This window comes from Rhinolophus sinicus, linkage group LG06, assembly GCF_036562045.2.
Source record: "Rhinolophus sinicus isolate RSC01 linkage group LG06, ASM3656204v1, whole genome shotgun sequence".
In the NCBI taxonomy this organism is placed as follows: Eukaryota; Metazoa; Chordata; class Mammalia; order Chiroptera; family Rhinolophidae; genus Rhinolophus; species Rhinolophus sinicus.
In genome coordinates, this window is record NC_133756.1 from 82,868,132 (window position 1) to 82,887,715 (window position 19,584).

Consider the following 19,584-nt stretch of genomic DNA (forward strand, 5'->3'; position numbering starts at 1 on the left):
CCAAAAATAGGCTTCTACTTACTTTTAAATAAACAGATGATATCTTAAAACCATGTCTTAATTTTTAATTTGGAAAATATTGTTATTATCTATGTACAGAATTTCCATTTGTTATCTTCAGTTTCTGTCGAGAATTTAAGGGGACTTGGATTTATCGTGGTCTATAAAAGGCACAGTAAAATTTTGTATAGTATTGTCACCTATCAATATTAGAAAGTTACCTAATGGAATGATTGGACTTTTATTTTTCTAAGTGATATGATTTAGAATCATGACTATAATAGTATGTATTAATGTTTTTAAAAATTCCAATGAATATTGTTTGTAGGTCTTACAGAAAATGTCTCTTGACAACCCTTTCCTTATACATCTACTCAATACTGAGTTTGATGATCCTGTGTTGGCTGAGAACTTTGTGTTTTTTATGAGAAGGGTTGGGGTAGTGCTATCTGTGGTAGAGTGAAAGGGATTGGTTTATTGCCTCATTTAACAATAGCTGAGTTCAGTGATCCTAACTGCTAAGGTATTTTAAAGCTTTGGGAGAAAATGCATGCATCAGTCACTGCAAATGGCAGTGTAATGCTGGTCCAGCGTTTTTGTTTTTAACCTTTTATTTTCCGCAGAGATAGTGATCCTACTATATAGAGATATAGTATTAGGGAGTTAGGGAGGGTCAGGAGACTGCTATGATTTAGGGACAGATGTGGAGCTGCCCCATATATGGTATAAAAGCAGCAGCTGCAACAGAATAGTACTCTTCGACAAACCTTTCCCAAAAGGTGGGTATATTCTTTCAATCTCATTACCCTCTCCCCTCTTCCAATTTTGGCCTCCCCTGATTTCTTAAACCAAACCAAATTCCCCCCCTCGCCCTCCCCAGTAAGCTGACTACATGATTTTTTTTTCCCATGAAAGAATGTTTTCTTGTGTAAAAATGCTCAGGTTGTGAGTCAGTGCTGTTTGGCATTACTTCCCTATTAGCTCCTACTCAGGAAGTTCAGCCAGGGGTTGAAGTGATTGCTAAACACTGAGGACTTCCCAAGACCCATTTTTAAGAGGGAACTAATACAGTGACTCCTGGGAACTTTGAAACTCATCCTTCATCACTAGCGTAATTCTGAGATCCACACAGTAGATTCTTGTTCAATTCCAAATAAAGGTTTTGGATCACATGATTTCTAGGCTAGTGACATGGTATAGGAGACGGAAAATTAGTTCCTTATCTGTTTCATGTTCCATTTTAACAAGCCCTATAACAGTCTAAAACCTGTTTATATAGTGTTCTCACATGGGTGTTGATCTTTGGTTCTTTGAGTCATTTTAGCAAGAACACCTGACAGCTTGTCCCATCCTCCTTAGTCCACTGAAATTAACCAAGGGCCACAATGATTTCTGTTCCTGGTCTTTGTCTCTAATTGCTGGTGCAGTATTGGGGTTATAAGTCCTTAGAAGCTTTCAGATTTTAAAATATGAAGGATCCTATCATAGTGTTTTCTGGTGAGGTTGTCTATTTAGGATAAATAAATATTTTCCCACTTCACTGTTTCTTCTCTGCCCCCTACTTACAAGCTGTTTAGTTGCACCACCAATGAAGCGAAATACAGGTGACTCTTGAACGGGTTCGTTGTTAATTGTAGCTGTACTGTATTACCTTAAGAGACACTGTGAACATTGAAACTGGCTGTAGGCTGTGTCTCATCTGTTTTAGATTGCTCCTTGGTCAGCCAAAAAAGAAGTCCAGGGTATCACCCTGCAGTGGTGGGCCAAATAAGAAAAGTTCTTGTTGCAGTTGTCCTGATTTTTGAATTAGTGCCATCCGTTCTTCCCTCTTTCCCCGGACCACATAGGCATACCCAGTTGATGATACACTTACTTTCAGGGATATAATATCACTACCCTGTGTAGCCCGGGGCTCCTGATCTTGCCTAGAACAAAGAATTTCAAGTCTCAAAATTGATAGTACAGCTCTGGTATTTAAATCATCCCTAGAAGAAAGACATGCGGTTCAAATTAGAGTCTGCTGTTCTCTATTAAGAGAAAGGGATACAAGATACCATTTCAGCCTGCAGACAAATGCTAAACAACCAGGGTGTTGGAGGTTGGAAAAAAGAGTTAACAAATTATGTTCGGAGCCATTTATGAGTGGAGAAATAGATGACCATAGGCCACATGAAGAGAACAACTCCACCCATATGGCTTCTATTGTATGGGTGTGAGTATCCATCTTAACCAGTTTCCTCTGTTGTTCCTCCTTTTTCTTCTGTAACTGTTTAGAATATTCATTTTAATGTTGCATCAGTGGGTCATAAATCTTCCCTGTTGCCAGGAAATAAACAGTGAGGGATATAAAGTATCTTTTGGGGCATCTTCATACCTGAGAATTTTCTGAAACTAACTGCTCAGTATTTTAGTTATTTTTATTTAAGATGATATTTTAAAGTCTTTAAATTAAAATTTTAATTATAGAATAAGTACACTATAGGAAATTTAAATAGTAACAAAAGATTTTAAAATATTCACACCGGAATCCTACCTCCAAAACTATCATTATCATTTTGAGTGCATTTCTTTCGGGTCTTATTTTCTAATGCATTTGTGGGGGCAGAGCCCCAGAAAGTAGTTTACAGGCTCTCGGCCTCGCGTGGAGGGGTGCTGGCTCGGGTAGTAGATGGCCATCAGCTGTGGCTGATTGGCCGTCAGCTGTAGCCAGTTAGCCAATTAGCCGCCAATATAACTGCTGTGGCTACGCTAGCAGAGAGAGAAGAGATAGAGAGAGGAGGAGAGGAGAGAAAGAATGGAGTCTAGCAAGAAGATGGCGGCTGGGCTGGCAAGCGTGGATGGCGGTTTGCGGACGGTGTGGATCCAGCCTCCAGTGAGAGTATAGTGGTATGACTCCCCTACCTATGGCTCCGTGGGTGTTCCTTTTTGGCCTCACCATGTCCTGCGTTCTTATGTGGGGAGCAGGACCAGAGACCCCAGAGGCCGCCCTGCATGACAAATGGCGCAGCGAGCAGGGTCTCCCACATGACAGCATTTTTCCATAATTATAGTCAGTGGATATACAATTTTATGTGCAGTTTTTATCCTTTATATTATATCAAATATTTTCCCCATGCTGCTCCATATAATCACTTTTAATGATTGCATATCAAGTGGATATGCCATAATTTACTTGCTCTGTCCCACATTGTTTTAAGAGCACAGAAATTCTTCATAGGGCGTTGGTGTTAACACTCTCCCCTCCTTTCTTTGACATTTATTAGTGTATTTCAAAACTGTGAAGTATATATATTTAAACTTTTAAATATACACTGAATATGTTTTCTTCTTTGCCTTAAGTTTCTGTGTTAATTTTTGTTGTTTTTTTCTACTTATACTGAAGTTGTCACTCTTCTGTTTTATATCTTATAGTGCACTTTTTATTATATAGTGCACTTCATCCGGAGCCATGTGAGCTAAACTTTAGCTTGTGATAGTGTAGTTTATTTTACTTACGTCTCCTAATTAGAAGGATCTGAGGCTGGCATGAGCTACAGCATTATAGCACTCCAGTGTTCCTTAGCATGATGTTAGTTCTGGAAAGCTGCAAGACGGTAGTTACTGAATACAAAGTGTGTATGGTTTTAAAGAAATGGTTAGGCTCTGCCTGTTCACTGGCTTGTTACCCATCAGATTTGAGTAATTAAATGGTTATAATAAAAACATGTTTTATAAGAAGTTTGCGGAGAGTTAAAGTTACTTATCTGAAAGATTTGCCAAATTGTGTCAACTCTTAGTTACCCAGTTTTGTTTAGTATTACTATCCAGGATTTTAGATATTTTTCCTCCTCTTTGTTCTGGCCACCCATGTTTTTATTTGCTAGTTTATCAAGCCTGTTCACCTTAAATTGGACATATGAAAGGAGAAGAAGGGAAATTCTAAATCTCTTTAGTGTTGTTGTTTTTTATTAGCAGCTCTTGTTCAATTAGAGAAGACAGTGACATTATAGACAAAAATGAATTGTTAGCTTATTTGTAAGTAATATGTCTTAGTCCATTTGGGCTGCAATAAGAAGATACCACAGATTGAGTAGCTTATAAACAGCGGAAATTTATTGCTCACGTTTCTGGAGGCTGGGAATTCCACAATCAAGGTGCCAGCATGGTTGCCTTCTGGTAAGGGCCCTCAATCCTGGTTCATAGCCAGCACCTGCTCTGTTTCCTCATGTGGTGGGAAAGGTTAGAGATGTCTCCAGAGCCTCTTTTCTAAGGCACTAATCCCATTGGGAGGACTGCACCCTTATGACCTAAGCACCTCCCAAGGCCCCACCTTATAATACCATCATATTAGGCACGTGGATTTCAACATGGGAATTTGGAGAGACGAACTTTGAGACCACAGCAGAATGTATGCTATCTTTGTCCTTAATATGAGTTATTGAAAAATAGTTACTTTATTAGTATAAGAGTAATACTAATATTTTCAGTGACGTGAACTGTTTATCATTTATACCTAATTGTCATGGCAGTAATTATACGTATCATTAAAATATTGACTTCTTCTTTTAAATTGTATTTAACTACAACTGTAGACTTTATCAGTATATGTAGAGTGTTCGTAGTTTGCTGTTCTTCATATAGGAAATTGCTATTTTCCACAAAAACTTCAGTGGGATCCCTTTGAGCAAGAAGCTCCCAGTTCCTACCCTCTCAGCGGCTCATTAGGGGCTGCTCTCAGTTTTCATACATTTACTTCCTTTTTTATTCTTCGCTCTCTTTTTCTCCCTCCCTGTCTGTTAATAGTTAATCAGTGAATCATTTGTAAGCTATTTATTGAATGCCTTCTGCCAAACACTGTTCTAGGCACTAGGAAATCAGTGGAGACAATACAGCCTGACTTCTCCCGAGCCCTGTGATAATGGAGCCTAGATCTCCGTGAAATGGCCCTGAACAGCGAGAAATGGGGAGGAGAGGGGAGGATTTTTTCTTTTCTCTTTTTCCCTCTCTTATTATGAAATATGTTATATACACAGAAATGTGCCTTAACCATACACACACACACACACACACACACACACACACACGAATGAATCACTATAAAGCAAACACCTGTGCAGTTACCACTTAAATCAGGAAATAGATAACGTCATCAACCCAGACCACACCCCCTCATCACAGCTTCATCCTTCCCCCAAGAGGTAATAATAACGGTCTTGAATTTTGTGTTAATCACTTATTTGCTTTACTTAAGAGGGGTTTTTTGGTAAGAGTTGTACGAGCTGTCTAATGCATCCCTAGGAGTTTTGCTCCTAGGGTTGCCATTGATATTAAATACAATGTGCAGTGAGCCCATCCTTAATATAGTTTGCTTGTTTTTGAACTATGTATGAATGGAATCACCCTGAGTATATTATTTTGCCTATTTCATACAACACTATGTTGTTTGCGAGATTTATCCATGTTTGTTTAGCTGTGGCTTATTCATTTTTATTTTCATATAGTATTCCATTATATGAGCATACCACAAGTCATTTTTCCGTTGTATCTATTGTTGGCTGTTTGGATTGCTTTCAGTTTGGAGCTCTTACTAACAGTTGCAAAACATTCTTAAATATTTGTCCTGGTTTACTCTTGAACATTATATACATTCTCAAACATTTAAGAGTGTAAACCTAGGGGTAAAATTGCTGGGTCCTGCAGTCTGTCTGTTTTCAGCTTTTACTTGAGAATGCCAAACCTGGGGTCCAGCGTGTGTGCGTTCCCATTCCTGTATGTCTTCCCCAGTGTTGAGTAGTATTATACTTCGTGATTTTTGTCAGTCTGGTGAGCATGTAATGGTTATCTCGTTGTGGTTTTAGTTTTTTAATTTTTCTCTTTAATAATGAGGTGGAGCTCCTTTTATTGTCTGTTGGCCTTTTTTGTGTAGTATCTGCTTAAATAAGTCTTTGGCCCATTTATCTACTGGGTTGTTTGTCTTACTGATTTATAGGAGTTTTATTTCACTAGTAAGGATATGAATCTTTTGTTTTATGTGTTATAAATATGTTCTCTCATTTTGTGGTTTCTCATTTCACTTTCTTTAAAATGGCTTTAAATGCATAGACAGTTTAGTATAATTTTTTTTTAAAAGATTTAATTGGGGAAGGGGAACAGGACTTTTGGGGAACAGTGTGTATGTACTTCAGGACTTTTTTTCCACGTCAAGTTGTTGTCCTTTCAGTCTTAGTTGTGGCGGGCGCAGCTCAGCTCCAGGTCCAGTTGCCGTTACTAGTTGCAGGGGCACAGCCCACCATCCCTTGCAGGAGTCGAACCAGCAACCCTGTTGAGAGCCCGCACTCCAACAACTGAGCCAACCATCCGAGAGCTCAGCGGCAGCTCAGCTCAAGGTGCCGTGTTCAATCTTAGTTGCAGGGGGCGGAGCCCACCATCCCTTGCGGGACTCAAGGAATTGAACTGGCAACCTTGTGGTTGAGAGCCCACTGGCCCATGTGGGAATCAAACCGGCAGCCTTCGGAGTTAGGAGCATGGAGCTCTAACTGCCTGAGCCACCGGACCGGCCCTAGTATAATTTTAATGTAACCAAATTTACCACTTTTCCCTTTAGGATTAGTGCTTTTAGTTTCTTGTTTAAGAAATCCTTCCATCCCCTGAGGCTATAAAGATATTCTCCTTTGTTAGTTTACGACAACGTTGTAGTTTTACTACCTTTTACGTTAAGTCTGTCATTTACCTGGAATTGATTTTAGGATATAGTGTGAGGAAGGTGTCCTATTTTATTTTTTTCCATGTGGAAAACCAATTGTACCTATGCTGTTTATTGGAAAATGTATCCTTTTCCCACGGATACACAATGCCTACCGCTCTTTTCAAACCACTGTATTTAAAAAAACTTGTAAACACACAGTATTCCTCAAGCACTATACACCTTTGGGAATTACATAAGCAGAGTGTTGACAGGAACAAAATGAAAAACATAGACTGTAATAAATAAGGTATTAAATTAGTTATGGGATGGACATTTACCTCATTATAAACATATACATGATGCTGAAAGCACGATATGGGTGTGGATTATGAGGGCACCCAGGCTGGCATTACAGGCTGGCCCTTGTTCTTAGGAATTTTTTTTTAAACTTTAAATTTGGGCATGTCACTTAATGAACCTCACTTTCCCAGACGTAGAAACAAAAATAATGCTCATCTCAATGAGGTAATAAATACAAGGGATGATGACACAACACTTGACAGAGTGTCCTTTAAAAAAAAAACCTATTTACCTTACTATTTACTCCCATATAATTCAAAGTGCTGCACAAATGGGAAAACTGCTGTACTGAGAGATGAATCAAGGACAGTCCAGTTCTAGGTCTTCCCAGGACACCTGGTTCCCTCCATTGTTCTTGCCACTGAGCTGCATGGCCATGTTGTTCATTTCTAAGTACCCTGAATTAATTTACTAATAGTTCAGAATTATTATTTATTGGTTATCATCAAACATGGTAAGAAATGCCTTATTTTATTTACAGTGTGACATTATAGATGATTCAGAATGAATCTGGATTATGTTCATAGCCCATTCCTATGACTTAGCATATCTTTAAAACAAACTAACAAAAGTTCTGGGGGGAAATTATACCATTTCTCATCTAGAGTAACCATCATTGTAGTTTTCTACTAGATGAAAGTTGCATAGTACTTGGATGACGTTCTATGGATACTGCAGACCATCTTTGAAATGTTTTTGTCGTCTCTCAGCTTCTTCTTATAATGATATTTTTCTGATTTTCTTCTTAAAGGACATTTAAGCACGTCACTTGCCTGCTGCAAACGTTCCACCCTGTCTTTCTCCTTTTTGCTGCATCCTTTCTATTCCTGTGGAATAGGAAGTACCTATGGGTGTTTCCTAAGCCTTAATTCCCAGCCATTCCTTTTCCTCTGCTTATTGTTTCAAAAAAATTTTTGTCATTCATTACTCAGAACATCTTCACTGGAATTTCTTCTTACCTTCTTAAACTCAAGGCATAACAAAAAATATCGGGGGTGCTAAAGAAATGTATACACATTTTAAGAGATACTATCTATGCTCAAGCAGTAGTTTGCCGTAATCAGAAGTGTCTGGACGCTGATGGTAACCACTTTGAGCAGCTCTTGTAATTGCAGAAGTCAAACGTGACTTGTATTCATCTTTTGTTTTGTATATATTGAGTACAACAATTAATACAGTTTTTTCCTTTCTTAAAATGTGTATACATTTTTTTGACACCCTCTGTATATTTCTTTTTTTCTTCCCAAACCAATTTCTACCTTCCTTGAGTCTTTCAGCTACCCAGACGTACATGGTCATACTCTCTACTTTTCCTTCCTTTTCATCCCATGTGTTCAGTCTATCCTCAGGTACTGTTCAATCTTTTTTTCAAAATATTTTTTAAATTGTCTTTCTTATTTTTACTACTTCTACTTTATCACAGGCCTTCAATTTCACTTCATACCTAATCTAGTCTTGCTTTCAGGTTAATTTTAGCACGTCACTTGCCTGCAGCAAACGTTCCAACAACTCCTCATTGCCTACAAGAGTGGTTCTGAAACCTCTTCAGAAAGAATTACGTTTTGTTTGTTTACATTCAGATGTCTAAGTTACTTTCAGGAGATTCAGTAGGTCAAAGATAAGGTTTGTGGATCACTCCAAATTCATTTTTAAAATGACACTGGTGATTCTGACGGACAGACAGGATTGAAAATCAATAGTTAGAGGACAAGGGGATGGGATGGGTGCTGCTTATGATTAGATGTAAGTAGTTATCAGGATAGTAGTTTTTTATTTAGGTGGTAGGTTCAGGGATGCTTATTGCACTACTAAAAATAACTACTTCTAGAAGAAAACACGGGTGAATTTTTGTGACCTTGAGTTAGGCAGTGGTTTCTTGTATATGACACCAAAAGCATAAGTGACAAAAGAAAATTTAGGTGAATGGGACTTCATCAAAATTTTTAAAACTTTTGTGCATCAAAGGACACCATCAAGAAAGTGAAAAGGCAATCCACAGAATGGCAGAAAATATTTGCAAATTATATAAAATGGACTTGTATCCAGAATATATAAAGAACTCTTACAACTCAATAAGACAACCCAGTTTTAAAATGGGCAAAATATTTCAACAGACATTTTGTCCAAAGAAGATATACAAATATCCAGTAAGCACATTAAATGATAATCAGCATCATTGGCCATCAGGGAAATGCAAATCAAAACCACAGTAAGAGGGGCCGGCCCGGTTGCTCAGGCGGTTAGAGCTCCATGCGCCTAACTCTGAAGACTGCCGGTTCGATTCCCACATGGGCCAGTGGGCTCTCAACCACAGGTTGCCAGTTCAATTCCTCAGTCCCGCAAGGGATGGTGGGCAGCGCCCCCTGCAACTAAGATTGAACACGGCACCTTGAGCTGAGCTGCCGCTGAGCTCCTGGATGGCTCAGTTGGCTGGAGTGCGTCCTCTCAACCACAAGGTTGCCGGTTCGACTCCCACAAGGGATGGTGGGCTGCGCCCCCTGCAACTAGCAACGGCAACTGGACCTGGAGCTGAGCTGTGCCCTCCACAACTAAGACTGAAAGGACAACAACTTGAAGCTGAACGGCACCCTCCACAACTAAGATTGAAAGGACAGCAGCTTGACTTGGAAAAAAAAGTCCTGGAAGTACACACTGTTCCCCAATAAAGTCCTATACCACTTCCCCAATTAAAAAAAAAAAAAAAAGTTACTAGGAAAATTAAAAAAAAAAAAAAAAAACATAGTAAGATATACACATCACCCCGTTAACATGGCTGTAATTTAAAAACACAACAGTAATAAATATTGGCAAGAATGTGGAGAAACTGGAACCTTGATACATTGTTGGTGGGAATGTAAAGTGGTGCAGGCACTTTGGATAACAGTTTGGGCAGTTACTCAAAAGGGTAAACATGGAGTTACCATACCATATGACTCAGGAATTCCACTTCTAGGTATATACCTGAGAAATTAAAACATACGTCCACAAGGAAACTTACATGTTTTACAATGTACATAGCAGCATTATTCATAATACCAAAAAGTAGAAAGAACCTAAATGTTTATCAACTAATGAGTGGATAAATAAAATGTGATATGTCCATAGCATGGAATAGTATTCAACAATAAAAAAATGAATAAACTACTAATACCTACTACAGCATGGTGAAAACATGCGAAGTGAAAGATGCCAGTCACAAAAGATGCCAATCACAAAAGATCATACGTTGTTTTTTAAGTTTTTAATTAAAAAAAAAAATTTTTTTATCAATATATTTTTTTATTGGGGAAGGGGAACAGGACTTTTATTGGGGAACAGTGTGTACTTCCAGGACTTTTTCCAACTCAAGTTGTTGTCCTTTCAATCCCAGTTGTGGAGGGCGCCGTTCAGCCCCAGGTCCAGTTGCCATTGTTAGTAGCAGGGGGCACAGCCCACCATCCCTTGCAGGATTCGAACCGGCAACCTTGTGGTTGAGAGGACGTGCTCCAACCAACTGAGCCATCCGGGAGCTCAGCGGCAGCTCAGCTCAAGGTGCCATGTTCAATCTTAGTTGCAGGGGCCACAGCCCATGATCCCTTGTGGGACTCGAAGAATCGAACTGGCAACCTCGTGGTTGAGAGCCCACTGGCCCATGTGGGAATTGAACCGGCAGCCTTCGGCGTTAGGAGCACGGAGCTCCAACTGCCTGAGCCACTAGGCAGGCCCCAAAAGATCATATATTGTATGATTCCTTTTATATGAAATGTCCAGAGTAGAGAAATCCAGAGAGACAGAAAGTTGATTAATGATTGCCTAGGGCTGGGAGTTTGTGGGAGAGTTGAGGGGGGGAAATGGAGAGTGACTGCTAATTGGTACGGATTTTCTTTTGGGGTCATGAAAATGTTCTAAAATGGATTGAGGCAATGGATGTACAACTCAATATACCAAAAAATGCTGAACAGTACTTTGGGTGAATTTTATGGAATGTGAACTATATCTCGAGGCTATAGGAAAAAAATCTAAATAAAGGCAGGCCATGAGTAGAGCAATAGTGAGATGGTGAGTGTGTCATGAACTAAAGATGATAATTCATAATCAAGTTCTTTGTATCTGAAGTCTAATAAAATTTTTAAATTTTTTGAAAAAGAAGTTAAGGAAAGAAAAGCACTGGTCTACAGGATGAAGTAAGTGTAAGGTCCTTGTTCTCTCACTTAAGGCTGTATTTTGTCTGGCCTGATACTACGGTGTAAGCTTATTTCTTGCCACTTACCTCTACACAGCCTACGTCGTACCCAGGGCTGTCTCTTGTTATTTGAATTTAGCACACTAGTTCCAAGTGATCCACTTTTTCTATGCTCTCTCCCAGCCACTGTTCGGAATACTCTTCTCACATTCCCCCTCTGCCTCCTCAGATTCTAGCCATTCAACTAAGTTCTACTTCCTTTTTGAGTCCTTCCGTTAGAATATATCTTTTCTGCCTTTGGCTATTTCATAGGAACCAACACATTGCTTTACCCATTGGAAGGCTTCTATATACATGTTGTAATATGAGTGAAGGAAATGGAGGAACCTAGTTAGAGATTATGAAAGAGACATTAAGAATAAGAAGCTTTAGGTCTCTTCCTGCAGCGACGCGAGCGGGAACCAGGAAACTTGGCTCAGAGCAAAGACCAGGGATTGTTTTAAGAAAATGGTAGACAAGCCTGACATGAGTGAAATCACCATCTTTGATAAGGCCAAATTGAAGAAGGTGGAGACGCAGGAGAAGAACACCCAGCCGACCAAAGAGACCATTGAGCAGGAGAAGTGGAGTGAAATTTCTCAAGAACCTGGAGGGCTCCCCACCCGTCATCTTGGAGATGCCAGTCGTGATGTGGAGAAAGCCGCCTGCAAGATGGACACGAGCGACAAGCTGTACTGTGACCCTGGGCACTCCGTGTACACGCCATCGGTCTGTGGGTCTCTGAGGAGACCCCCCCCCCAACTCTGACTGCCAAATTCTCCAGTTTGCCCTGCAATATTGTAGAAAATTATTTTTGTGATTGATGAAAATAAAGCACAACTCATGGCAAAAAAGGAGGAGGAGGAGAAGGAAAAGAAGAAACTTTAGTAAATACTGAAGACATGGTGAATAAGAATAGCTCCAGAGCCAAAATAAGATGAACAGTTCCATTGAATGGAAATATGCTTTTCTAGGTTCAGGGTAACTGAGCAAACTTAAGTTCTAAAAGCTTTCATTTCCCTGCTTCTCTGGCATTTCTGATCCAAATGAGCAAGAATTCTTCCTCATTCATTTTACTCACTGCTTTAACATTTTTTTGTGAGAATTTTCTCTGCCAAGTGGTCATCTTGCAGTTGTCTATATGTGTAGCTAATGAAAACGAACAAAAGCTTTAGTAATTCTGTTCTATGTCTATCTATTCTCACCTACCCCTTCCCACCTCCACTTCCTACCACACATCCCAGTACGTCCCAGCAGCATTTCCCCAGTACGTCCCTAAACTACCAACAAAACCCAAAATCTATGGGTTTGACTGTTAACTGCTTTTATTTTTCCTTCAGTCGTCTTGAAATGTGTAGCAAGATGCTCCCAAATGCAAGCAGCTAAGAGAATGAAGAGGAGGTATTCTTCCCATCCCAGTTATTCAGTCCCTGAAGTGTTGACTGAAGGAACTAAACTTTCAAAATGAATTCCAGATTTAGTATATGCTAATAATTTGAGGATTCTCCCACATCCATAATTTAAATTTTCAGAAAATCAGTTATGTTACAGCTGAATGGACAATGAACTAGCCAGAATTTTAACCTAACAAGTTGTTTAGCAGTATTAAAGATTAATGATGTGAAATACTTGTGAAGAGGCACTAGTAGGAAAGATTAGAGAACAGTATGCATTCAGTAAAACTAATTACTGAAAATAGTAATATGCATATTGAAGGGGGAAGGGTGGCTCAGATCCTTTTATGTTTGGTGCATTAAAGAATGAATTGGGGTATCCCAGGATCATTCATTGTAGGAAACTGGTCTTAATTGTGGGGGTGGGGTGGGAGGGAATATCATAGCAGGCAAGGAGAAGCAAATTTTGCTTATATGTGCAGCCACACCTTAGAGCTAGGAGTAAGTACAATACTTGGAATAATTATAGGAGACCCCTTGACAAGTTTACAAGACTAGAGGATTTTTGCTTGGTATGTAATAGGAAATAAGAGCAAGGGGGTGGGGGTTTTGTTGTTGAATCTTACAGAAGTGGAAATCTTGCTGTTGGTCCTTGTGTCTAGCTGTGGGAGCCAGCTGTTTGGCTGTGACATGCTGTGGAAGCAGGTGCTTCCCCATATGTGACCCTCTCTGGTTGTCAGGCTCTAATCATATTCATTATTGCACACTCATTTCTCATATAAACACCTAATGGCAATCTAAGCCTGTAGTCATTGCTGAAGATAGTTCCCTTTGATATTGTTTCCTTTGTAAAGATGTCCTGTTTGGTAGATACAATAAACAAGCTCATGCCATTAAGTTTGTGCCTTCCCTTCCCACTCCCCTAGAGTGAAAGGGCGGGGAGGTTACTAATTGTAAATAGAGCATGTGTGGTTCAAAATGAGAAATTTCCTATATATTATTAGGAAAATTTAAAGTCGGCTGGTTTTAATTCATTGCTGGCCTCTCCTTAACAGAAGAGGCATTTAGCTTCCATTGAGGAATAGGAGCATTTGATTTCTCATAGAAGTAGCCATAATGGTTCTAATGATAATGATGGCCCTGACCTCTAAGCCCCTTGTGAGCATTAAGTTAATTTGAGAACCTTAGGAGGGATGGCTTGGAGGTGGAGGCTCTAGTAGCTGGCCAGCTGCCATTGTCAGTATGAGAAGTCTCCTGTAGCCAGGAGGTGACGAAAGGATTGGCCCAATGATTTTATTGCAGCTTAATTTAGTGACCCTTTCTTGAGTCCCTGGTATGTATGAAAACACTGTGTGGAGGTAGGATAAATAAAATGATATCCCTCCCATTTACTAACTAGTGGGGCTCATAAACATGTAATATAACTAAGTATAATATAAGGCAGAATTGTAATTGGGATGTAGAGGTATAAACAAAGGGCTATGAAAGCACAGAGGAGGAAGCCATTGACATGCTATTTTGTGGTGGAAATCAGTTAAGACTTCATACAGGAAGTAATATTTGACTGGGCCTTGAAAATGCATGATATTTCAAATGTGGAAAGAAAAGGAAAAGGCATGGCACAGAGAGGAAATAGCATAAGAAAGGCACGTAAACACAGGATGTAAGTACTTAACCCTGGCCAGTCTAGCATTAATAGATGCCAGACTGGCCAGGGATAAGTTTGAAAGGTAGGGTAGACTTGAGTTGTGAAAGACCCTAAATGACAATGCTAAGAGATTTACATACTTTGCCGTGTATAATGTGCACTGTTTTGCCCAAATTTGTGAGGGAAGAATAAGGGTGCGCATTATACATGGGTAGTACTAATTCCATATCTATATAAATGTTTTAAATTATTTTATTTATGCTATGCGTTAAAAAGCACAACTCTAGAAATCAGTAACGATATCTGTATGCAAAATAATACCCTGGAATACGATAATTGGTTTTGTTGAACTTACGACGAACTTGCAACGACAAAGAGTTCTTGGTCTTCTATGATGCGTAAGTATCGTAAATTTATTACCGGTACATAAAATTGCTTATACCTTGTATCTGATCTGTTCCTGTGTTTTGTAATTATTTGTTACATAAAATTTCTTGTACCGATATGTTAAAAAAATAAATGCTAAAATTCCTTTAAAATACAAAACAACGAGTACCTAAATGTGAACAAATGAAAATTTGAATTAAAAAATTAAAACCTACCATATGACCCAGCAACCTCTCTCCTGGGTATCTACACAAAAAAATCTGAAGACATTTATCCATAAAGACACGTGTGCTCCAATGTGCATTGCAGGTTTATTTACGGTGGCCAAGACATGGAAACAACCAAAGTGTCCTTCGATAGATGAATGGATAAAGAAGGTATCTATACACAATGGAATACTATTCTGCTATAAGAAAAGATGAAATAGGACCATTTGCGACAACATGGATTGATCTTGGGATTATAATGCTAAGCGAAATAAGTCAGACAGAACAACTAGAGAACCATATGATTTCACTGATAACGTGGTATATGAAACTGAAAACAACAAAAGAACAAGACAAACAAATGAAGAAACAAAAACTCATAGACACAGACAATAGTTTAGTGGTTACCAGAGGGTAAGGGGGGTGGGGGGTGGGAGATGAGGGTAAGGGGGATCAAATATATGGTGATGGAAAGAGAACTGACTCTGGGTGGTGAACACACAATGTGATATATAGATGATATATTACAGAGTTGTACACCTGAAATCTATGTACTTTACTAATAGTTGTCACCCCAGTAAACTTTAATTAAAAAAAAAAATTTAAAACGTAAGATTATTTTCCCTGAAAGTTTGGGCCAAAAACTTGGGTGCGCATTATACACGGCAAAATATGGTAGGCTATTCTGTAAGCGGGAGGGAGCCACCAAATGTTTTTGAGTGAGGAGGTAACACCATGATTTGTGTAACATACACTGTGCTATGAATGGATGGCTTAGAGGGAAATGAAATAAGTACATGTAGTAAGCAGTAGCATCAGTCTAGGTCAGAGATGATAAGAGTCTGAACTGAGATGGTAGGAATAAAAAAGAAAGAAAGGAGGAGATGGATTCAGGACACAGCATAGAAGCAGTAAAATTTTTACCAGTTTGAAATGGGAAGTGAGAGGAAGAAAGGAAAGATGACTCCAGTGCTCCTAGTAACTGGATGGTAATGCCCGTAATGACCATGGGAACATCATGGGTAGAGCAGGTTTCATTTTGGAAAATGGGGAGTTTGAGGTGTTTCTTTCCAGGCAGGTATTAGAAGTTTGTGTCAGGAACTTAAGGTTTGGTACCAGGGTCAGAGATTTAAATTTGGAGAATTATTACGAAACAAATGATAGTGGAAGCTGTGGGACCAGAAGAGTTAGGCCTGAGAAAATGGAGCGCAGGGAGATAGTCAAAATCACACATACCTTACTAAAAAACACCTTCTATAGAAGGTAGAAGGAAGAAAAGCAAATACAAAAGGAGACAGAGTTATCAATGTGTAAAACTAGGAAAGGGAGGAAAATTTGAGAGAGTAGGGAGGTGCTCAGCATTTTCAGATGCTGTGACCATAGGGAATGTGGTAGGTAGGTCTGGGGCAGGAAGGGGTTCTAGCCTGTCACACATACAAGATGTCCATACAAATATTTATACACATTAAAGTATTTATAAGTCAACCACTGTCTATCCTTCGGCCTGTCATCTTTGCTCATTTTCTTAGTATTCCTCCCCAAACCTCACTCCTCCATCTACTTTCACTTTAAAAAGTGGGAGGTGGGGGCCAGCCTGGTGGCTCATGCAGTTGGAGTTCCATGTTCCTAATGCCGAAGGCTGCCGGTTCGATTCCCACATGGGCCAGTGGGCTCTCAACCACAAGGTTGCTGGTTCAATTCCTCAAGTCCCGTAAGGGAACGTGGGCTCCGCCCCCTGTAACTAAGATTGAACACGGCACCTTGAGCTGAGCTGCCTCTGAGCTCCCAATGGCTGAGTTGGCTGGAGCGCGTCCTCTCAACCACAAGGTTGCCAGTTCTACTCCCGCAAGGGATGGTGGGCTGTGCTCCCTGCAACTAACAACGGCGACTGGACCTGGAGCGGGGCTGCACTCTCCACAACTAAGATTGAAAGGACAACAACTTGACTTGGAAAAGGTCCTGGAAGTACACACTGTTCCCCAATAAAGTCCTGTTCCCCTTCCCCAAATAAAAAGGAAAAAAAATTTTTTCTGCAAAAAAAAAAAAAAAAGTGGGAGGTGGAGAAAAGAATGGAAGAAGTTGAAGCACAAAGGAGGTTGAAGCTAAAATGTAACCATTCTTTGTTCAGTTTATAAATTGCATATTCTTTATTTTGAATAAGCCACCTTAAAAATAATACTGTCACTTTGACTAATTTTTTAAGTCAGTGTGTCTCTAGTGGTCATAAATGTGTAAGAAGTAAAAATAATATGAAAATTTGGGGTCCAGTTGAGTAGAGTTACATGTATTTATGATTTTGATGTGGTCTTAACATCAGTCATCATCCAGATTAATTTTTGTTCTTAAATTAACGAGTATCATTCTCCTTGCTCAGTCTAGGTTTTTTAAGGGAACAATGCTGGTTTTGCTGACAAACCAATCATATTTGCTTTTAGTTAACCAGATGTCTTTTGTATTCCAGCTCATCTATATCTCCGTTTCACTGTTATTTTAAGTCTAAGTGGCTGGTTATATAATTTTTAAATGTCCTCTTTTCACGTTGGATATTTAAACTTAATGACTCAGAACTTCTATTCTAGTAACTAGTAAGAACTAGTATTTGCTGGATTGAGATAACATGAGTTATGTACATTTGCCTTTGTAGATTTTGGCTTCAGTAACCTTTTCACTCCTGGGCAGCTGCTGAAGACCTGGTGTGGCAGCCCTCCCTATGCTGCACCTGAACTCTTTGAAGGGAAGGAATACGATGGGCCCAAAGTGGACATCTGGGTATGTAACTGCCTTCTCTCTGCCCCATAGCGTTAGTTCCCCTTGATTGATGACAACTGTCCTCATCCTGCATGGCACAAAATGCTGGATATGAATTAGAACCTTGCTGACCTGTTCTTTGAATTCCCAATTCTTTGTCCAGTCTTTCCCACAGCACTTGTCTTATGGATTATGCCACAGACTTCAAAATCCCCCTTTGCATCTGCAAAAAAACCACACACACACACATATACACACACACACACACACACACACACACACACAACCTAAGGGCAAGATTGGATGGATGCCCTTGTCAAGAACAGAGATTCTTTCTGTTTTTGCCACTGCTTTCTTCCTAGAGGATGAGTTCTGAGAGAAATTCTAGATATGTTACCCAAAATTAACATCTGGAAGCAAAGAAGAAGGTTAACTGTTCTAAAGATGACTGGCCTTGACAGTACCCCATATTATTCCTCATAAAAAAAGGAGAAAAAGTTTGTTCTATTATCTTGTGCATGACTCACATCATCTTCAGACACATACTACAATGGCCTCTTTTGTTTCCTCTGCTGCGATTAATTATACATACTCTCTGTTTGGGATGCAGAGTCTTGGAGTCGTCCTCTATGTGCTTGTGTGTGGTGCCCTGCCATTTGATGGGAGCACACTGCAGAATCTGCGGGCCCGGGTGCTGAGTGGAAAGTTCCGCATCCCATTTTTTATGTCCACAGGTAAGAGAGTTGCCAGCACACAGCTATGAATGGGTTCATGGAAAGTTAGACATATTAAGTTATCCTAGGAATTGAGTGATGGAGTATAAAAGGCCCATTTAACAACCTTTCTTAGTTCAGTTTGCTGAATTGGTACCTCTGGAGGCAGGTTCTATAGAAACGGTGTGCAGGCTTTGGTATCAGGTAGCCCTGCTGAGTTTGGCTGAGTTTGGCTCTGGGCTCTGCACATGGCAACTCGTGTTGCGTGGCAGATTACTAAGTCTGTCTGAGCTTTAGTTTCTTTATCTATAAATGGCTAACAATTTTGTGAGGGCTATTACTATGAGGACCAAATTAAAAAATGTATGTAAAGAGTCAGTAGGCCCATCACATAGTAGCAGGGCAATAAATATTCCTGTTTCCCCCTGTCCTTCAGCCCCTCCCATGCCCCCTTTCAGGATATTTCTGTTGACTGGGGCCCCACTGAGATGTAATAAATGCCAAGGATAAAGCCGGCTTTGCACCTTAGTCTTCCTGCTACTACATTTTTTACTTCTATGACATTTATTTCCCAGACACAAATTTTTAAAAAGTATTTTTTAAATGAGTGGTTAGTAGGATAAGTAGCTCTTGGAAAAAAATAATACTTGAAAACATATCCTATCCAGAATCTACCGTGTTTGATCACCATTTATATGCACATAAGAAAGAACAGTTTAGAGACAATGCAGTAAGCAATCTATTTAGTTTTGCTTAATCATGTTTTCATTTTAATGAATAACACAGAGTGTACGTCAACTTGGGTGGGCTACAAAACATAGGCACATGGGAATTGCGTTTTAGAATAAATAATTTCAGTCTCCTTAGAATTAATGACTTTAACAGTATATCAGATAATGATAAGTGCTGTGAGAAAAACAAGGAGGGAAAGAGGTTTAGGGCTGGTAGGTGGGAGGTTATTTGAAAAAGTATGGTCAGGGAACCCCCTCACTGAGAAAGCGACATTTCAGCAGACTTGAAGGTGAGGGAGTGAGCTTTGCAGTTTGAGGATGAACTTTCCTGGCAGAGGGAACAGCAAATGTAAAGGCCTTGGGAAGGGAGCTTCAGTGTTTAAGGAAAGGGACGGAGGCTGCCATGCTCCAGAAAGGAATGAGGGACAAGAGACATGAGGTCAGGGAGGCAACCAAGAGCGCATATTAGGGCCCAGTAAGTCAGTCTAAGGACCTGAGTTTTGACTCTGAGTGAAATGCAAAGGATCAGAGT

General features: G+C 39.7%; 1 protein-coding gene across 3 annotated transcripts in view; it reads left to right on the plus strand.

Moving 5' to 3' along the window:
• The window catches only part of SIK3 (SIK family kinase 3), a 244,763-nt gene that overhangs the window by 173,909 nt on the left and 51,270 nt on the right, over window positions 1-19,584 (plus strand). For all 3 annotated transcript variants that reach the window (XR_012497380.1, XM_019713625.2, XM_019713626.2), the window contains exons 5-6: window positions 17,505-17,629; window positions 18,219-18,342. Coding sequence is in view for 2 of the 3 variants with exons in the window: in XM_019713625.2 (XP_019569184.2) it covers window positions 17,505-17,629; window positions 18,219-18,342 (249 nt within the window). In the remaining variant the exon portion in view is untranslated. The remainder of the gene's footprint in view (window positions 1-17,504; window positions 17,630-18,218; window positions 18,343-19,584) is intronic.